The following is a 16,389-nucleotide window of genomic DNA, read 5'->3' as shown; positions in this document are numbered from 1 at the left end:
CAAAGGCAACTGTGAGGTACAGAACAATGGTCAGGAGCAGTGTTTGGAAGTGACAGAGACTTCACTGCATATGTGATTTAAGATAAGACACAACCTCTCAGGCCGGGTGCAGTGGCTCACGCCTGTAATCCCAGCACTTTGGGAGGTCAAGGCGAGTGGATCACTTGAGCTCAGGAGTTCGAGACCAGCCTGGCCAACATGGTGAAACCCCATCTCTACTAAAAATACAAAAGTTAGCCAGGCATGGTGGCATATGCCTGTAATCCCAGCTACGTGGGAGGCTGAGGCAGAAGAATCGCTTGAACCCAGGAGGCAGAGGATGCAGTGAGCTGAGATCGTGCCACTGCACTCCAGATTGGGGGACAAAGAGACCCCATCTCAAAGTAAGTAAGTAAGTAAGTAAGTAAGTAAGTAAATAAATAAATAAATAAATAAATAAATAAATAAATATAAATGTAAAGAAAGCAAGATAGCAGAAAATCACCATTAAGTAAACACCACAGTAATAACTGTTGCAGACAAGATCCACAAGTAGATACTAAAATTAACAGGCCAAAGGTTGAGGAGAAATAGGGTATTTATTAGTTGTAATGAGAAAAACAGTTACTGTATTGGAAAGAAACCTAGCAGACACGGGTTAGTGTACCAGTATAAGACATACTGACATCATGACCCCAATATGACGCACTGAGAAAAATATAGTATCGCTTCTATGCTCTCCTTGCCAAAAACCCAAAACCTCATTCTAATCATGAGAAAAAGACCAATTCAAGTTGAAGGACATTCTACATAATAATCATTTTCATCAGAAATATCAAGGAAATGTTTTTTTCAGAAGTGTCAAGGTCACAGAAGACAAGAAAAAATTAAGAAACTGTCACAGATTGGAGGAAACTAAGGGGACGTGAAACTAAATACAAGGTGGGACCCAAGATTAGATCTTGGGATAGAAAAAGGAAGTTAATGGGAAAACTGGTAAAATTCAAATACGATCTACAGTTTAGATAACAGAAATGCGCTAATGTTAATTTCCTGGTTTATTAATGATATTACAACTACATAAGATGTTAATATCAAGGGAAGCTTGGTGATGGGCATATGTGAACTCTCTAATTTTACTACTTTTCTGAAAGTCTAAACTTATTTCAAAATAAAAAGTTTTTTTATTTTTTTTTTTGAGACGGAGTCTTGCTCTGTCCCCCAGGCTAGAGTGCAGTGGCGCGATCTCGGCTCACAGCAAGCTTCGCCTCCCGGGTTCACGCCATTCTCCTGCCTCAGCCTCCCGAGTAGCTGGGACTACAGGCGCCCGCCAACACGCCCGGCTAATTTTTTTGTATTTTTAGTAGAGACGGGGTTTCACCATGTTAGCCAGGATGGTCTCGATCTCCTGATCTCGTGATCCGCCCGTCTCAGCCTCCCAAAGTGCTGGGATTACAGGCGTGAGCCACCGCGCCCGGCATAAAAAGTTTTTTTAAATATGACATCCATGGTTATCTACAAAATGTGTAATACCTATCAGTGTTTCACCTTAAAATCACTGTCATGCTAAAATACCCTTTAACTGCTAAGCTAAAATATTTATCTCTAAAAAACTTAATTCTGAAAAATGTAATCAATAAAATATATTATAGCTCTCGTTACCTGTAATTTTATAGCCGTAAGCAGCTAGCTGTCCAGCCATATATTCTCCATCTGAATTATTATGAGAACAACCCCATGTTCGTATCCAAATCTTCTGTATGCCTGGAATAGTGCTGTTAAGGAATCAATAAAAAAAATAAGTAAGTTTCATTGAGTGATTTTTTTTTTTGATTCAGGGTCTCGCTCTGTTGCCCAGGCTGCAGTGCAGTTATGTGACCACAGCTCACTGCAACCTCAACTTCCCAGGCCTAAGGGATCCTCCCATCTCAGCCTCCCAAGTAGCTGGGACTACAGTCATGCACCAACACACCTGTTAATTTTTTTTATTTTTTGTAGAGACAGTGTCCCACTATGCTGCCCAGGCTGATCTTGAACTCCTGGGCTCAAGTGATCCTCCCACCTTGTCTCCCAAAGTGCTGGAATTACAGGCGTGAGTCACCACTACACCCAGCCTCACTGAGTAATTTTTAAAATAAAAACCACTAGATGATTTTAAGATATATTACACAAAAAACAAACTCACTACAATCCATTCAAAAGCTATTCATTAAATGCACCAACTTAACTCAAAATCTGTTGTTACATCAAAAGGCTAAAATCAAGATAAAACAACCACAGAATTCTAAGAAGTTAAGACTCTACATAAAAAAATCTCCTTTTTCTCTGAATTGTATTTTAAATTCATACTACTAACTTACTAACGCTAAGTTCAACTCCTAGAAAGGTACACAAAAATAACAATAGGAAAGAAAGTGGTTCTAGCAGCAATGGCAAATAAAGAAAAGTATGTCTGTTTACAGACTCCTATATACTAGTTGCTATCTTTAGCTTCCTTAAAACTTACAGATATAAATAACTTAATCAAAGTTAAAAACTGTCATCCTAAAGCATTATTAAAAGCACTCTATAAAATCAGAGTTCTAAAAATAAGGTAGTATTTTTAGGGGGAAAAAAGGGCTTTCAACTTGGATTGCTCTAATAATGTATAAGTAAATAGAAATTACCTTAAGGACACATTTAGGACAAATTTTATAAACTTCAGTCATTAAAATATAAGTAAATTTTAAATTCAAAGAATTTAAAAGCTTACTTTCCCAACAAAATAAGTAGATTATAAAGTTCAGCAGCTGACTAGATAAACAAGTATAGGCTTATTAAAACCATATAATTACATTATCCTTTCTGGTTAGGTTGTATCAAAATTTCACAGACTAGAGATCTACTGTAATAGTGTAAATAGGGCAATAATTTATTTGTGCCTACTGCCTTTACCTGATCCATAGGTATCTGAAAATCAGCTAAGAAAATCCAAATGTCCAAAATACTACTGTCTCATAAGAATCACAAACTCCAGTAAAAATTTTATTTGGAAGTAACACAGACTTACATATCAACTACAGTAATATCCAAGAGATTCCTATTGCCCGAGGCTATCTTCTAGGAACATCCAATTTGACATCTCATTTCTTTTTAACCAATTACCTTGCCAAATTTAAAATCATTGAAATAAAAAAAATCTACATACAGGTTGAGTTTCTTTAATTCAAAAATTCAAAATCCACAGTGCTCTAAAATCTGAAACTTTTTGAGTGCCAAAATGATACTCAAAGGATGCTCACTGGAGCATTTCGGATGTTTGGATTAGGAATACTCAACTGGAAAGTATGTAATGCAAATATTCCAAAATCCAACAAAAAAATGTGATGTCTGAAACACTTCTGGTCTCGAGCATTTCAGATAAGTGATACTCAACTTGTATTTCCTATCAAAAGTTCAAAGATTCTAATGAAGAGACATTATATATATCACACAGACCAGTAGTGTCAGCTTCTCCCTGGAATGAAAATGAATATAATTTTGGCCGTGCTCAGTGGCTCAGGCCAGTAATCCCAGCACTTTGGGAGGCCAAGGTGGGCACATCACCTGAGGTCAGGAGTTCAAGACCAGCCTGGCCAACATGGTGAAACCCCGTCTCTACTAAAAATACAAAAAATACCCAGGCATGGTGGTGTGTGCCTGTAATCCCAGCTACTAGGGAGGCAGAGGCAAGAGAATCGCTTGAACCCAGGAGGAGGAGGTTGCAGTGAACCGAGATCACACTACTGTACTCCAGCCTGGGCGACAGAGCAAGACTCTGTCTCACAAAAAAAAAAAAAGAAAATGAATATAATTTCAAGGACAAAAGCTTACCTGTCACTTGGTGGACTGTTTTCTTCCTCTTGCAAATATTTTTGGGTATTTCGCCTTCGTACCTTCGGGACAACATCCTTTCTTACAAAATGCCTATCTTGTGGTTTTGAATCTTCCTGAGACACGATATCTTCGATGTCATCCAGTAGTGTATCACAGGATGCAGAAGGCATATTCTCTACCACATAAAAGTTATAAATAAAATAAACTTATGAAAATCTGCTTAGCATATCATCATTTATGAAATATTCTCACCAAATTTGAATCTAATCAAGCCTTTGGATCTAACTTCAAATTTATAGAAAATACAAGAGATAAAGAAACACAAGGATGAAGTACTATCTTGGGTATATTGAAAAAAGAAACACAAGGAAACAATCAGACAAAACCCTAATGACAATGGGACATTCCAAGGTTCAACAGGAACTATTTCTTCAACAAATCAATGTCAACTAGGAAAAAGTAGGAGAGGAACTGTTTCAGATTACGGGAAGCGTAAAAGCCTAACAACTAAATGCAATTCATCTTCTTGATTGTTTCCTTCTTTGTCTGTCAAGCTATAAGAAATTTTGGGAATAACTAGGGAAATCAGAATATGAGCTGGATATTAGATAATATGAAGATGTTATTATAAATCATTCGACATATTGTCCTTATATTCAAAATTTTTATTTTTTAGAGATGCATATTGAATATTTAAAAGTGAAATGTCATTATGTCTATAATTTACTTTAAAAGGACCTCAGAAAAAATAGACTGGCTGGCCATGGTGGCTTATGCCTGTAATCCCAGCACTTTGGGTGGCTTATGCCTGTAACCCCAGCACTTTGGGAGGCTGAGGTGGGGGCATCACTTGAGGTCATGAGTTTGAGACCAGCCTGGCCAACATGGTGAAACCCAATCTCTTTTAAAAGTACAAAACTAGCCAGGCGTGGTGGTGTACACCGACAGTTTCAGCTACTCGGGAGGCTGAGGAAGGAGAATCGCTGGAACCTGGCAGGCAGAGGTTGCAGTGAGTCGAGAGTGTACCATTGCATTCCAGCCTGGGCAACAGAGCGAAACTCCATCTCAAAAAAAGAAAAAATAGATTAAGACATACTGAAAAGCATTTACAACTCTTAAAACTAGAAAATAGGTAGGTTCATGTTCATTATCCTATATGACTTTTCTAAATATTCAAAATTTTTATAATTAGAAGAAGAAAATGTGGACACAGCTTGCAAGAAGATAAGCACATTTTTCCCTGCCCCGCCAGCTAAATACAAATAAAACTCTGGACATTATATATAAAACAAGCATAAGGCAGACTGGCTATGAACCTCAGGACCCAAGGAATATGATGATGAGTTCCTTGGGTCTTCTTCTGCCTCCTACAGCTCAGACATGGAACTAAAGATCCCAGTAATCAGAAATGGCAAGAGATGCCAACAATAAAACCCCCCAATAAAAGCCTGCTTTCTCGTTAAAGAACTACACAAACGGCAGCCTAGGAAGACAGAAAAGTTTTAGATAACAATCATTCTACTCTAGCCAAACACAAACACACACACACACACACACACACACACACACACGCACATACACAAAACTGTAATCCCACCCCCAAGCATGCTACAAAGCCCAAGTAGGGAGAGCTTTGACTTCTACCTACAATCAAGCACCCCAACACACTCCACTAGTGTAGAATCAGAGAAGGCCCTGGAGGGATCCTGGACATTCAAACCAACCAACCGACCAGTAATGAAGTTCTGCAGTGTCAGTGGAGACTAAATTGATACACAAGTTTAAAATAATCCCTATCAAAATCCCAGCAAGATTTTTTTGTAGGTATAGATAAGACTGTCCTAAATTTTATATGGAAATGTACAGAAACTAATATATTTAAAACAATTTTGAGAAGAGTAAAGTAAGAAGAACTGGTCTACCCAATTTTAAGACTTATTAGATAGCTATAATTGAGACTGTGGTATTGGTAGAGGGATAGAAATATAGATCAATGGAACATAACAGAAAACCCAGAAACAGACCTACACAAATATTTCACAAAAGCAATTAAATGGAGGAAAGATTGCTTTTTAAACAATTCGTGCTGGAGCAAGTGGACAGTTATAGGCAAAAAATGAACCTTGACCTAAGTCTTGCACCTTATACAAAAATTAATTCAAAATGGATCATAGACTTAAATGTAAAACATAGGCTGGGCACAGTGGCTCACACCTATAATCCCAGCACTCTAGGAGGCCGAGGCGGGTGGATCACTTGAGATCAGGAGTTCAACAACAGCCTGGCCAACATGGTGAAACCGCATCTCCACTAAAAATACAAAAATTTAGCTGAGTGTGTTGGTGCACGCCCATAATCCCATCTACCTGGGAGGCTGTGGCAGGAGAATTGCTTGAACCCACAAGGCAGAGGTTGCAGTAAGCCGAGACCACACCACTGCACTCCAGCCTGGGTGACAGAGCAAGACTCTGTCTCAAAAAAAAAAAAAAATGTAAAACATAATATTATAAAACTTTTAGAAAAAAATCACAGGAGAAAATCTTCTGGACTTAGGGATAGGTAAAAAGTTACCAGATGTGACACCAAAAGCACAATCCATAAAAAGAAAAATTAATAAATTGAATGTCATTAAAATTTAAAACTTTTGCTTTAAGAAAAACCCTTTTAAGAGGCTGAAAAGTCAAACTACAGAGTGGAAGAAAATATCTGCAAACCACATATCTGACAAAGGACTAGTGTCAAAACACAACCGTAAAAAGAAAATAGACAAAAGACATTTCAAGAGAATATACAAAGGGCAAATAAGCACATGAAAAGAGATTCAATATTAACCACCACAGAAACGGAAACTAAAACCACAATGAGATATCAGTATACACCTTTCAGAATGGATAAAACAGACAACAGTGAAACCACCAAACACTGGCAAGGATGCAAAGAAGCTGCATCATTCATACAGTCCTGGAGGGAATGAAAAATGGTATAGCCACTCCAGTAAACAGTTTGGTATTTTCTTAAACAAATCATGTGACTACGATGCAACCCAGCAATTGTACTCCTGGGCAATTATCCAAGAGAAATAAACACTTGTATTCAGACAAAAACCTGTACATGAATGTTTACAGCAGCTGTCTTTGTAATAGCCCAAATCTGGAAACTACCTGGATGCCATTCAAAAGGTGAATGGTTAAACAAAGTGCGGCACATCCATACCATGGAACACTATTGAGCAATAAAAAGAAATGTACTAATGATATATGCATCAACCTGGATGACTCTCCAGAGAATTATGCTGAATGAAGAAAGTCAATCCCAAAAGCTTACATTCTGTATGATCACTTTTATATAACATGCTTGAAATGAGAAAATTATAGAAATGGAGAACAGAATAGTAGTTGCCAGGGATTAAAGAAAGAATAGGGTGAGAGGAGAATGGGTACGACTATAAAAGAGCAACATGAGGAATCCTTGTGATGATGGAAATGTTTTGTATCCTGACTGTATCAGTGTCAATATCCTGGTTGTGATACTGTATTGTATTGTAGTTTTGCAAGATGTTACCAATGGGAGACCTGGGTAAAGTGTACAAGGATCTCTGCATAAGTTTTACAACTGCAGGTAAAGCTCTAATTATGTTAGAATAAAATAATTAAGAAAAAAATGGGGAGGGGGGAATACACTCTTATATACTTACTGATAGTACTACTACTAATACTATATCCAGACACAAGGCAAGTCCTTTATAGGGTCATCTCATCAACCATTCACAACAACTCTTACTAGGTAGATAGTATTACTATCCTCGCTTTAAAGATGAGCAAACTGAAACACAGAGAAATTAACTTGCCCAAAGAAGCTAAACAAGGATGCCATGACGGATGAGTCCAAGCCCATACACTGTGTGGTACTCTACTACCTACTTAGTATGTGTATACTGAATGACCACTGTTCCTCATCTGAGTTGCAGTGTTAAGGATCTTACATTCTTTCAGTTGTCCTCAAAGCTTTCTGATGAATTTTTCTTCTCCTCATTTGCTGGATTCCCATCCTTCCATTCACATCATTCAATTAACAGAGTGGCGGCCAGCCAGGCTCCTTTCCTCTGTAATGTATTCATTGCAACTATGACAAATTATGCACTGGGTATCTGAAGAATCTGTGTTCAAATCTCAGCTAGCTTTATATTGTCAGGAAGAACAAAAGATTAGAAATAAACCAAACATCAATCCATCAAGGACTGGCTGGATTACATTTAACATACATATCACGTGGTCATGGTAAGACTGTCAATCGCCGGGCACAGTGGCTAACGCCTGTAATCCCAACACTTTGGGAGGCCAAGGCAGGCGGATCACCTGAGATTGGGAGTTCACGACCAGCCTGACCAACATAGAGAAAACCTGTCTCTACTAAAAATACAAAATTAGCCAGGCGTGGTGGCGCATGCCTGTAATCCCAGCTACTCAGGAGGCTGAGAAAGGAGAATTGCTTGAACCCGGGAGGCAGAGGTTGTGGTTAGCCGAGATCACGCCATTGCACTCCAGCCTGGGCAACAAGAGTGAAACTCTGTCTCAAAAAAAAAAAGACTGTCAATCACAGACTTCTCTTTCCCTAGACACTGGAATGGGGCACATGACCCAAGCTTGCCAGGGTAACTCATCCTCCTGGCCACAATGACCAGTTCAGGGTGGGTCATAAGAAGCCTAGCCAATAAGAATCACTGTGAGGATTCTATGCTAGTGTTAACAGAAGATAGCTTCTCTTGTCACTGAAGTGGCTAAGTTGGGAGGATGTCAACTTGGGGCTACCAGAGCCATCTTGTCTGCCACAGGGAGGAACCTACTTAAGGAATGAAGCCTAATAAAAGCTAGAAAGATAAAGAACCATACTGACATTATTTGAGCATCTGACTCCAACAAATGCCTGAAGCCAAAAGCAGCCCTGCTGTGCCCAGTCATGCGAGCCTGTGGCTTAAATCAGTTTGAGTTGGGTATTCTGTTCTTGCAAAAAAGAACCTGGCCAACTCAGCCATCCAGGTAGGGTGAAATGAACCAGGTTAGTCTTCCCCAAATTGGTTCTAATTATTTACTACCTATCTGGGGGAAAAAAAAAATGGTTCTGTGGTCATATAAATGTAGAAAATTCTGATTCCTTACTGATTTACAGTGTGCATTATTAAAGACTGAAGAACTGCAATAAGAAACTGCACTAGTTTCCAGGATGCCACACTCTCCTAGCTCCAGTCTCCTCTGCTCATCTCTCCAACTTCTCACCATTAGAATGTCCCCATGGCTCTGTTACAGGAACTCTTCTTTAGTTTCTGGCATTCCCTAGGTGACCTCATCCAGTCCCATGGCCTTGAAATATCAACTACATATATGCTTATATAACCAGATCCATTCTTCCCCCGAGCTTCAGACTCAGACGTTCAACTGCCTATTCCACACCACTGCTTGAATGTCTAATAATTACTTCAAACTTAAAAAGTTAAAACATGGCTGGGCACGGTGGCTCATGCCTGTAATCCCAACACTTTGGGAGGCTGAGGTGGATGGATCACCTGAGGTCAGGAGTTCATGGCCAGCCTGGCCAACATGGTGACACCTCGTCTCTACTAAAAATACAAAAATTAGCCAGGCATGGTGGTGGGCACCTGCAATCCCACCTACTCGGGAGACTGAGACAGGAGAACCACTTGAACCCAGGAGGCGGAGGCTGCAGTGAGCTGAGACCGCACCACTGCACTCCAGCCTGGGCAACAAAGAGCGAAGCTCCATCTGAAAAAAAAAAAAGTCAAAGTCAAAACAGAATTCCTGATCTTCTCCCTACCTTACCAGATCCTCTTACAACTTCTCCCATTTCATTTAATGGCAATCCCAGCTGGGCACAGTGGCTCATGTTTGTAATCCCAGCACTTTGGGAGGCCGAGGTGGGTGAATCACAAGGTCAGGAGTTCAAGACCAGCCTGTCCAACATGGTGAAACTCCGTCTCTACTAAAAATACAAAAAATTAGCCAGGCATAGTGGCGGGCGCCTGTAATCCCAGCTACTTGGGAGGCTGAGGCAGGAGAATTGCTTGAGCCCAGGAGGCGGAGGTTGCAGGGAGCCAAGATCTCACCACTGTACTCCAACCTGGGCAACAGAGCGAGACTCTGTCTCAGAAAAAAAAAAAAAGGCAATCCCAATCTTCTACTGCTCAGGCCAAAAATCCTGCACTCCCCTCTTTCTGTCACCCTAAATCCAACCAATCAACAATATCCTGTTGGCTGTACCTTCAAAATATATTCAGAATCTATTTGTGACAATACCCACTGTTACACTCTTGGTCCAAACCAACATCAGCTCTTGTCTGGATTACTGCAATCCCTAGCATCCTTGCTTCTATCCTTAATTCTACAAGAACATTTTCAGCACAGAAGTCAGGGATCCCTTTAAAACCTAAGTTCATCTCAAGCTTCTCAATCAAACCCTTCCAGTGGTATTCCATATCAGAGTAAAAATCCAAAATCACTACAAAGATCTGCAATGACATAATCAGCCTCCTGCTGCATTTCTGGCCCCACTTCCTACCACGCTCCCCTCGTCATGCAGGCTTTGTTATTTCATACCCACTAGATATGCATTCATTTTACAGTCTTATTCTTGCCTGGAATGCTCTTACTCAAGACAACTGAATGGCTCACTCACTCAAGCCCTTAAGGACTTTGCTCAAGTGTAACAAGAGAGGACTTTCCAATCAACACCCCCACCTCATCACATACCCTCTTCCTATACCCCTTTCCTGCCTTTTTTAAAACTGCAGCACTTAATCATCTGCTTCTAACGTTTTAATGATTTTTTAACTGTTTATCTTACTAGAATACATACTTCGTGAGGGTAAAGGTTTTTGTGTGAGGTATTCACTGTTTTATCTCAGGTGCCTAGAACTATGTCTAGCACATTGCAGGTTCTCAATAAATACTTTTACTGTAGACTATGCAGTCGGGCAATATATGGATATAGATATTCTGAGTATGCCAAATTAGTTTCTGACTCAAGAGCATTCATAATTGCTATTCCTCTGCCAGAATATCAGCCCCCAGATAAGTATGTCTTCCCACCCACTTCTTCACTCAAACAACACCTCCTCAGAGAGGCCTTTCCTACTACCTTATCTAAAATAACTGCGCTGCCCAAGCATGCCTACACTTTCACTGCTTCTGACCCTGCTTTTGTTTCATGTTTCTTCATTGTGCTTACCTACCTGACACCACATGTATGACTGTATCTTCCTCATTACAATGTAAGCTTCTTAAGCACAAAGGCATCATCTCTTTTTCAGTACTGTCTCTACAACACCTCTAACAATGCCTAACACATAGCAGGCACACAATAGTTACTGACTAAATGAATGAATGCAATGCTTAAGTTGAATTTAGCTAGTCTTTCTATGACATAGCAGGAAATTCTACACTGGGTGGGAAGCTGAAGTAAATGCCCAACCCCTAGGATTTAATCACCACTATTCTATGAAATAATTAAATGAGAGAGGCTAGGACCAGGTAGTGCCTTTGGAATGCTGAAGAACTACTGAAAGATCATGAATAATTAAATAACATTAATTAAAAGCCATATTTTTAAATTACACAATTTTGCCATCCCATATACAACTGTGTATGGATCCGCTGAAGAGAAATAGAAAGGAAAAAGACTAATGAAAGGAATCCACTGCAATAGACATCCCATACCATGAGAGTTAGAGAAGTAGAAGTTGCTAAGCTTCTTATCTCACAGAACTGGAGTCCACTGAAGCAAAAGGATTTGTACATTGCTAGAGCTAGAAATTAGAACCTAGGCCTCCTCTCAATACCATGCTCTTCCCACTATGGCTTTGCCTCACTGGCAAAGTACAAACAATGCAAGAATCTAATGTGATACTAATAAGTAATCACATTCCAGAAAACAATCGGCAAAGGAAAAACAGGCAGTTCACTTAAGAAATACGAATAGCCAAAAAAGAAAAAGAAAAAAGAGGAAAGAATGCTCAACCACACTAACAACAAGTATTAAAACAATAAGTTATTTTTCAGCTGCCTCACTGATAAAAAGCTGACAAAAACTCTGTTAGCTGAAAGCATAGAAAAACTGGTACACCCCTTCTGGAGGGCAGCCTGACAATATATACCAAACATATGTATATCCTTCGAGCCAGCAATTTCATTTGGAGATATTCACTCAAAAAAGATAAATATAACGCCGCATATCAGCATTATGCAGCATAAACCTGGCTATATATCTTAAGTACCTAAATAATCTCACTCATCACTATTAATAAGCTAAAGGTTTTACTTTGAACAAACTGATAGAGGGAATTGTTTAGCCTTCAGAAATTTTTAATTAAATCATATGGAAATGAAAGTTTGAGAATAAAAGAAAAGCAATGTAATAGCTAAATGGAGCAAAAGGATCATTAAAAATTTTTCTCAAAGGTAGAGGAAATCAAATTTGATAAAGGGAATAAAAACAGAGTCAGTGAAAAGGAAAATACTGAAAATGATAGGAAGAATATCCTAGAGCAGTGGTTACTTACATAGGTGAGTTATTAGGGAGGCTTTTTTTGTTTGTTTTTTAATTATGAGACAGAGTTTCGCTCTTGTTGCCCAGGCTGGAGTGCTACGGCACGATCTCGGCTCACTGCAACCTGTGCCTCCTGGGTTCAAGCAATTCTCCTGCCTCAGCCTCCCAAGTAGCTGGGATTACAGGCACCTGCCACCACGCCCAGCTAATTTTGTATTTTTAGTAGAGACAGGGTTTCACCATGTTAGGCTGGTCTTGAACTCCCGACCTCAGGTGATCCACCCACCTCGGCCTCCCAAAGTGCTGGGATTGCAGGTGTGAGCCACTGTGCCCAGCAGGAGGCTTTTCATCATAGCAAATCTCCAAGTTCCATTCTGAATTAGAATCTCCAAGAATAGAACTGAAGTATGTGAACATAGAAACTGTCCAGGTAATTCCAATCTAGATCCCTAATTAAGAACCACTGTTCTACAGTAATGGTTCTCAATCTTGAACACTCATTCTATTCACCTGAAGAGCTTTTGAAAATTCCCAACTAAGCTTGCAGTGAGCCAAGATCACACCACTGCACTCCAGCCAGGGCAACAGAGTGAGACTCTGTCTCAAAACAAACAAAAAAAAAAACAAAAAAAAAAAGAAAATTCCTAACTAAGCCCCAAGATAGCTGAATGAATCTCTGAGAATGGAGCGTGGGCATCAATATCTTTTTAAAACTTTCCAGTCATTCTCATGTGTACAACCACAGTTGCAAAGCAATGCCCAGTGGTTTTCAAAGTGTAGTTTCCACATCAGCTGGAGTAGCATCATGGGGAACTTGTTAGAAGTGAACATTTTTTCTTTCTTTTTCAATTTTTTTGTAAAAACAAGGTCTTGCTTTGTTGTCCAGGCTGGTCTCAAACTCCTCCCATCTTGGCCTCCCAAAGTATGGGATTACAGGCATGAGCCACCATGCCTAGCCAGAAAAGAAAATTCTTGAACCCCACTCCAGACATACTGAATCAGATATTTTGAGTAAAACCTAGCAATATTTAACAGGCCCTCTAGGTGATTTTGATCTGAATTAAAGTTTGATAATCACTGTCCCAGAATTATTCTTTCATAAAAACCACCTAGAATGCATGTCGAATATACATAACCTAGTCAACTGATTTTCAACAAGGATGCCAAGACAATTCAACAGGGAAAGAATAGGTTTGTTTTTTTTTTCAACAAATGATGCTGGGACAACTGGATAGCAACATGTAAAAAATAAAGTTGGAGCCCTATTTCACATCATATACAAAACTTAACAGAAAATGGATCACAGAACTAAATTTAGGAGTTAACATTATGAAACTCTTAGAAAAAAACATAAGCACAAATCTTTATGATGTTAGAGTAGGCCCTTCTGTCTTAGCTAAGAAACCAAAAGCACAAGCAACAACAGGAAAAACAGATTAAATGAAGAAGATCTAGAAATGGGCCAGGTGCAGTGGCTCATGCCTATAATCCCAACACTGGGAAGTCAAGGTGAGAAGATCACTTCGGGCCAGGAGTACAAGGCTAGAGCCTAGGCAACACAGACCCTATCTCTACCAAAAAAAATTGTAAACATTAGCCAGGCATGGTGGCATGCACCTGTAGTCCCAGCTACTTGGGAGGCTGAAGTGGGATCACTTGAGACCAGGTGGTCAAGGCTACAGTGAGCCGTAATCGAGCCACTGAACTCCGGCCTGGGTGACATAGGGAAGCCGTGTCTCAAAAACACACACGTACAAATGGCTGATAAGCACATGAAAAGACGTCAACATCATGAGCCATCAGGGAAATGGAAATCCAAACCACAATATACCACTTCATATCCACTAGGATGGGTAGAATCAAAAAGACAAATAACTGCTGACAGGCACGTGGACTACATCACCCAGAGGGAAAGAAAAAGAGAACAGAGGTAGGAGAAGGTACAAGACTACGACTTGAGAGACTCCAAATTTAACTGCCAGAAGAAGGAAAATCAGCTTATAATGGATTCCAAGAAACAGCGACCAGAGAATGAAAAAAAATCCATGGGCCATGGAAGGCAAAGGAAGTGGGCATGTCAAAAAAGTGGACATGGTCAATACTGGTGAATGAAAATGAAAGGTTAGGTAAAATAAATGAAAATATCTCTTCGACTTAGTGGTATATAAAGCACAATATTTTCATAACATGATAGTGGCAAATAGCTAAGAAATTAGGCTACCTCTCTGCATTTTCTAATATGCAGAAATATGCACAGCACTCAAACATAAAAGGTTTAAAATAAATCAGTACCTTAATTATCTGCAATTAGTCTAAAGTCCTCTTGAAAGATGAGTCTGGAAAACAAAAATTGATTAGGAAAAGCAAGCACCTAAGAAGTTCACAAAAACACTGTAAGGATTCTTTCCTAAAAGGAATCAGACTCCATAAAAGACTGCTTTATACAGCAGGATTAATGATGCTCCATACTACTTGTAACTTCTTACTGATTACAACAGGTGTGCTGGCATCGGCCGTGACTGGGATCCAGTGTCTGGCCTTAGTAATAAATGTTATATTCAGCACTACAACACGTCTGCATAGCGCGAGTAACCAACCACTACAAAACAAGATTAAGTCAATAAGGTAGGTAGACATCTAGATCACGTTCCATCCGAAAGATAACTGTCGTCCCGAGATTCAGAAAAAGGTTTTATGAACAAAGAAGAACGAAAAGTGAAAAAGCAAGACAGCTGCTTTTCTCAATAACTTCTGCTTAAATTTTTAGGACACTGATCTGGGAAAGCTATGTAACGGCGAAAGCCTTGTCACATCTACAAATTCACTAAGGTATAAAGTGGGAGAACAAATGAAGTTAAATCTGACAATAAGGAACGAGGTGCCTAAAATACTCCTAACTGGAGAGCGGCACCTGAGGTCAACGACCCTATCCTCGCTCCTGGAAGCCCCATCTGCCTCCCAATTCCCCTATCCCAGCTGGCAAATCTCCTTTTAACTGCGAAACAAATTTGCAAACAGCCCAAGAAAAACTGAAACTGGAGAAACACGGTTTGGCCATAAAAGGAGCTGTGGCCACACTCTGCCCCACATGGACCCATCGGCCACCCTTACCCAGAAGTCGGGAAGTAAAAACCAGTCCAAAGTGAGAGAATCAACCCGCCACTCTCCGGAAGCTGCACAGACTTTAGATGGAGAGCGCCATGACACATACGTCCCGCCACGTTTATTTACGCATGCTCAGCGACGGTGGCCCGAAGAGATCAAATTACATCATTGCTGAAAGCGCTAGTCCTGGTTTAACTTAGTTTAGGAATGACTACGCTTCAAGTTCCTTTGATTCCAAGAACTAAAATAACAACCCTGAGTCCTCGGGTTCCTAGAAATGCTTAATAGCCAGCTTCTCCTAAGAGGTTATGTGTTAGACACCGTGCTAAGTACTTTGCATAAATATTATTTCACTATTTATTTATTATTATTATTATTCCCAGTTTACAAAAGAGGACACTGGAAGTTTAAGGACTTAATCTAAGTTACTCTACTAGTCGTGCTGCGCTCTGGGCTGGATCCGATGCTGTCTGACTCCCAAAGAACTTGCTCTTCTCACTGCATTTTACTAGCCTCCTCAATCATTTGTGAAAAGAGGTCTCTTCTTTAATATTAAAAAAAAACAGGAAGGAAAAGATAGAGGTCAGTTGGTAGGTTTCACTTAATATACATCATTTAGCACCACACAAATGTTTTTGTTTTTTGTTTTGGAAAACTTAGATGGCAGTTTAGCTGACACCTATGGAAAGAAAATACTTTTATGGAGTACAGATTCTCACCCGCTTGCTCTACATATGTTATCTCACTTTACTATTCGTTACCCAAGACACTGTATTTGACGATGTGTTTACCAGAAGAATATCTTTACTTGAAAAAGTAAAGGCAATAGGAGGCAATAGGCCATGAAGAAGGGTCAGAAATCTTGAGTTTTATGCCTGACTTAGGGTTTCACAG

The 16,389-nt window shown here is 39.7% G+C and overlaps 1 protein-coding gene across 6 annotated transcripts in view; it reads right to left on the bottom strand.

Moving 5' to 3' along the window:
- CDKAL1 (CDK5 regulatory subunit associated protein 1 like 1) overlaps positions 1–15,619 on the bottom strand; it is a 697,372-nt gene extending 681,753 nt beyond the window's left edge. For 4 of the 6 annotated variants that reach the window (XM_058432566.1, XM_058432568.1, XM_058432569.1 and 1 more), the window contains exons 1-4: positions 15,502–15,599; positions 14,683–14,726; positions 3,832–4,009; positions 1,642–1,754 (exon numbers count right to left, since the gene is read on the bottom strand). In XM_058432566.1, the coding sequence (XP_058288549.1) occupies positions 1,642–1,754; positions 3,832–4,004 (286 nt within the window). In that variant the 5' untranslated portion in view covers positions 4,005–4,009; positions 14,683–14,726; positions 15,502–15,599. Of the gene's footprint in view, positions 1–1,641; positions 1,755–3,831; positions 4,010–7,816; positions 7,970–14,682; positions 14,727–15,501 lie in introns of those variants that run through there. The other 2 variants (XM_032141403.2, XM_058432567.1) reach the window with 2 other exon arrangements.
- Between the last annotated feature and the right edge of the window lie 770 nt (positions 15,620–16,389).

Source organism: Hylobates moloch, unplaced genomic scaffold, assembly GCF_009828535.3.
Source record: "Hylobates moloch isolate HMO894 unplaced genomic scaffold, HMol_V3 SCAFFOLD_20, whole genome shotgun sequence".
NCBI lineage: Eukaryota > Metazoa > Chordata > Mammalia > Primates > Hylobatidae > Hylobates > Hylobates moloch.
This window is presented reverse-complemented; position numbering and strand designations above follow the sequence as displayed.